The sequence below is a fragment of the Trematomus bernacchii genome, unplaced genomic scaffold (assembly GCF_902827165.1).
Source record: "Trematomus bernacchii unplaced genomic scaffold, fTreBer1.1, whole genome shotgun sequence".
Classification (NCBI taxonomy): Eukaryota; Metazoa; Chordata; class Actinopteri; order Perciformes; family Nototheniidae; genus Trematomus; species Trematomus bernacchii.
The window spans coordinates 233,601-238,511 of NW_022987692.1; the positions used below are offsets into that span (position 1 = coordinate 233,601).

The 4,911-nt window shown below is 46.4% G+C and overlaps 1 protein-coding gene across 1 annotated transcript; it reads left to right on the forward strand.

The window, feature by feature from the left end:
* Window positions 1-275: 275 nt before the first annotated feature.
* LOC117489195 (olfactory receptor 6N2-like) lies at window positions 276-1,223 on the forward strand. The gene has a single exon (XM_034138364.1). The coding sequence runs from the start codon at window positions 276-278 to the stop codon at window positions 1,221-1,223; it is 948 nt and encodes a 315-aa protein (XP_033994255.1).
* The last annotated feature ends 3,688 nt before the right edge of the window (window positions 1,224-4,911 follow it).

Here is a 4,911-nt window from a genome sequence, read left to right on the forward strand (position 1 = left end):
TATTTATCATTGACTTATACATTAATGTTCAAGCAGATATTTTAGTATCTGATTGTATACTAATTAACTGTAAATTCATATTCTATGAATACACGTTTTAAATATGAATGTTAAATAAATGTGTTTCCTTATTACTACTGTATATGTCAATGTGATATAAACTCAAGTGTTATATCCTTTATTTAGATGTTAACAGGTTGGTTAGCTCTGTTGTTGTTGTTACTGTTGTTGTTGTTGACCTGAGGTCACAGCGTGTTGTTTGTTGGGGTCTCCTCATGACGTCAGCAGGGTTTAACGTGACCTCGTCCCTGACGCTGCTCGGTTTCTCCTGGCTGTCTGGCCACAGCTCTCTTTTATTCTTCGTGTTTTTGTTGCTGTACCTCTTCGTGTTGTTCAGTGACTCTCTGGTGATTTATATCATCTGTTCGCAGCGAGCTCTTCACCGGCCCATGTTTGCCTTCGTGGCATCACTTCTGCTGAACTCTCTCACAGCCAGCACACTGATTTATCCTAAAATTCTGTCAGATCTGTTGCTGTCCGGCGCCGGCTTGGTGCAGGTGTCCCGGACTTTGTGTCTGTGCCAGGGTTTCTTTCTTTCCTCTCTTGGTGGAGCTAGCTTCATGCTATTGTCGGCCATGGCCTTTGACCGCTACCTGTCCATCTGCCACCCGATGCACTACGCTGTGCTGGTAACTCCTGCCAAGGTGGTGCTGATGTTGCTTTTCTGCTGGATGCTGCCTGCCATTCTAGTGGCAGTCTATACGCTGCAGGCTAGCCGCTTACCGCTCTGCAGGGCGCAGCTCAACAGGGTCTACTGCGACTTCTACAGCATTGTGAGCCTGAGCTGCAGTGGTGCTGAAGCGCAGCTGAGTGGACTATACATTCTGCTGATCGCAGCAGTTATCTTGTTCCTGCCCGCCACCTTCTTGCTCTTCTCCTACGCTAGGATCCTCTTCATCTGTCTGCGGCGCTCACGTAGCTTCAGCAGCAAAGCTCTACACACCTGTCTTCCTCACCTGCTCGTCTTCTTTAACTATTCCATCAGCATCTTCTTAGATCTGATGCTTCGCCGCCTGCAGAGCAACAGAGAATCTGACTCCACCCTCATCACCTCCTTCCTGATTCTAGTACCCACTGTGCTGAACCCCGTGGTGTACGGACTGAAGTTAAAGGAGGTGTTCACGCATGTGAAGAGGCTGCTGAGCTGCCGCAGAGACAGCTGATCCCAACACTGTTTGATTGCACCACACAAAGATCCATGCAGCCAGAAGCATTTGTTGCACATCAGGAGAAACAGTGCGGCCCATATTCAGTTGATCACCACAAACATAACTGAGAGCGGGAAACATTTTCTAGGCCTCCTTCACGGCTCCACGTCACCATGGGCCATCCCCAAGAGGGTCCCGTCTCCATCCTCCCCTAGAGGGTCCTGTCAACTTCTATATCTAATAAAATATGAATAGGTGACATAAAAGAAAAGTACCAAAATGTATGAACAAATACAAAAACTAGAAATTAAAAAGTATAAATACGTAAACAAAATATTAAGAATACCGTCAATACCGTTCCAGTGCATAATATGTTTAAGGTACTAGAAGATTGTTTACTTATGTTATACGTATATTTGAGGTTTGCATTTCTAAGGAAAAGGTTCCCAGAATTCTTCAAACATATTTAGTATTCCAGCGTGTGAGGTGGTCTACTAGGGGCCGTGGTGGTTGTACAGTCTGACTGCTGCAGGAAGGAAGGAACTGTGGTATCTCTCCGTGAAACACCGTGGTGCAGCAGCCTCACTGAAGGAGCTGTGGTATCTCTCCGTGAAACACCGTGGTGCAGCAGCCTCACTGAAGGAGCTGTGGTGTCTCTCTGGGAAACACCGTGGTGCAGCAGCCTCACTGAAGGAGCTGTGGTGTCTCTCTGTGAAACACCGTGGTGCAGCAGCCTCACTGAAGGAGCTGTGGTGTCTCTCTGGGAAACACCGTGGTGCAGCAGCCTCACTGAAGGAGCTGTGGTGTCTCTCTGTGAAACACTGTGGTGCAGCAGCCTCACTGAAGGACCTGTGGTATTTCTCTGTGAAACACCGTGGTGCAGCAGCCTCACTGAAGGAGCTGTGGTATCCCTCTGTGAAACACCGTGGTGCAGCAGCCTCACTGAAGGACCTGTGGTATCTCTCTGGGAAACACCGTGGTGCAGCAGCCTCACTGAAGGAGCTGTGGTATCTCTCTGTGAAACACCGTGGTGCAGCAGCCTCACTGAAGGAGCTGTGGTATCTCTCTGTGAAACACCGTGGTGCAGCAGCCTCACTGAAGGAGCTGTGGTATCTCTCCGTGAAACACTGTGGTGCAGCAGCCTCACTGAAGGAGCTGTGGTATCTCTCTCTGAAACAGCGTGGTGCAGCAGCCTCACTGAAGGAGCTGTGGTATCTCTCCGTGAAACACCGTGGTGCAGCAGCCTCACTGAAGGAGCTGTGGTATCTCTCCATGAAACACCGTGGTGCAGCAGCCTCACTGAAGGAGCTGTGGTATCTCTCCGTGAAACACCGTGGTGCAGCAGCCTCACTGAAGGAGCTGTGGTACTTCTCTGTGAAACACCGTGGTGCAGCAGCCTCACTGAAGGAGCTGTGGTATCTCTCCGTGAAACACCGTGGTGCAGCAGCCTCACTGAAGGAGCTGTGGTACTTCTCTGTGAAACACCGTGGTGCAGCAGCCTCACTGAAGGACCTGTGGTGTCTCTCTGTGCAGACGGGGGGTGTTTCTCAATCGCGAATACGCTTGCTTGGTAGGACATGTCTGCCGAGCATCTTGCTTCAGAAGCGAGTCAAGAATACTTCCAGGCATTCGGAAAACGAAGTGTGGAACACGCTAGCAAGTGTGCAGGTGTGCGTCATATGAGAGCCTTACATCTTCCGCCACAGATTTGGGGGAATTGGTCCGTGCGCAAAGCATTGTGGGGATTTTAAGACCGCGGAGTCTACTCATGTGCAGCCTCGATATTTCTCCAAACGGAGTACGCCGGGCTCGGTAGATTTCCAAGTATGCTGGAGATTGGAACAGTACTTCGGCGGCACTCGATGACGTAGTATGCTTGAAATAGTGGCTCTGAAGCAGCTTTACTCGCGATTGAGAAACACCCAGGGTGTCCAGCAGGGAGGACAGCTCAGCCATGTGATAGTTATTCTGGTTTAGCACTAGCAGCTTTGTAAATAGTGAGTTGTATTAGAGATCATTCAAAGCTACACTGAGGTGATCGGATGGTTTTACAGCAGTGGTCACCAACCAGTCGATCGTGCGGGTAGATCGCGCACCGTTTAAAAAAAAGAAAGTTACAAAAGAAAAGTAAAAAATAAATAAATATTTTTGTTTAAAGTTTTTAGATGTAAGCCTATCGTCCACCACCCCGTTAGCAGGTGCCACTTGATCGACGTGTCTTTGAGACATTTCCTGTCGCTCCCGAAAATAATAGACTGACTTCAAGTGATGCTGCATATTTTTGAACTCACTGCACTTATGTTAGATACCAACTACAACTAAATGAACATATTTTACCATGATTTAATTGTAATACACGTTTCAAAATGATGCCGGAATAACTACATACTGATACCGGTTAGTATAACCATGAATTAATGCTCTGTCTGCAGACAAGACAGCAGGAGAAAAACCTTTTAAAATGCGTGTTTTCTGAATGGAGATCGGCTCTATCAGGCTAAACTAACGTTGTATAATATATGCTCCGTCTACACTCATAACAACATGATACAGATACAACAGCGACTGTATTCACCATGACACAGACAGTCTGTGGTTTGTACTTGTTTAACTTTTGTCTAGTTTCTGAACAGATACCAGGAGCTGTGAGCTCTGAGTGCTAACAGCTAACGGCTGATGTTTTGGTTTTCTGATTCAACGTCAGTGACGGCAGGCTGAGATCCTCACCGCTGATTGGCTACCGCGCAAACACGTATTGAAAGACGTTGCCGTTGACAACAAGGAACACTTCCGGTTTCACGTTAACATCGATTACAGCCGTTAAAATGCATTAAATAAAAAGTAATGAAAGAGTGTATGAGGAGAAAAGGCGTGTGGAAGTTATACAATGACCACACAACGTCTAAATCCTCTGTTATGTGCGATATCGGACATTGGAGAAAGAGGTGGGAGAACGACGTCACCAGCCGCCATTGAAGGAGGAGCGCTGGATCGATACAGACGGAGGACAACGAGATCTCAAGCACTGCTTCACCCCGCCGCCTCCCCACCACAGCTGTGCTCCTGTACTCTGTTTGTTCCATTACCGCGCTACTTAATTAAAGTACCCATTTGAACCTTTTGAGAGACTCCATTAGTCTCCTTATTTGAAGCTTCTCTCCTGGACGCGAGAACAACGAACAGAAATCAACAGCCTCACAGTTAAAATGGCCCTTTATGTTATCTGCTCACTGCAAGATGTTGTTTTTTTTCTTTGTTGTTGTTGCTGTCAACAAAATAATTTACTCATTCACTCAAACAAATGGAAAATAAGCTACATACATTTACATTTAGGATTGTAATGAAGGAATGAATGAAACTTAAAATGATGTAAATGTATATATTTATCCTTTTTGACATGTTAGTTATGTTGTGTTCTTGGTTTAATCAAATTGGAAGTTGCACCAAATGATTTGATGTAATTCAGATGCAATTAGCCGACATTAAAGGCCTCTCATAAAAGTACTGTCTGGGCCGTCTTTTTCACTCAATTCTGCAATAGGTAGATCTTGCCTTTCACCACGGCCGAGGTCGGGGATCTTGGGCTTAAGGCGAGACACGGCAGGCAAAAACATCGTTTTTCATGCACTGGTCAATTTTGAGATGTTGTGCTATTTTGATTCCATAACATGTTTTCTTTCAGGTTTTTGGAAGGAAAACGTAC

Bases quoted from the DNA above. Each gene is read 5' to 3' on its own strand.
- LOC117489195 (XM_034138364.1), top strand. From the start codon at position 276: ATGACGTCAGCAGGGTTTAACGTGACCTCGTCCCTGACGCTGCTCGGT.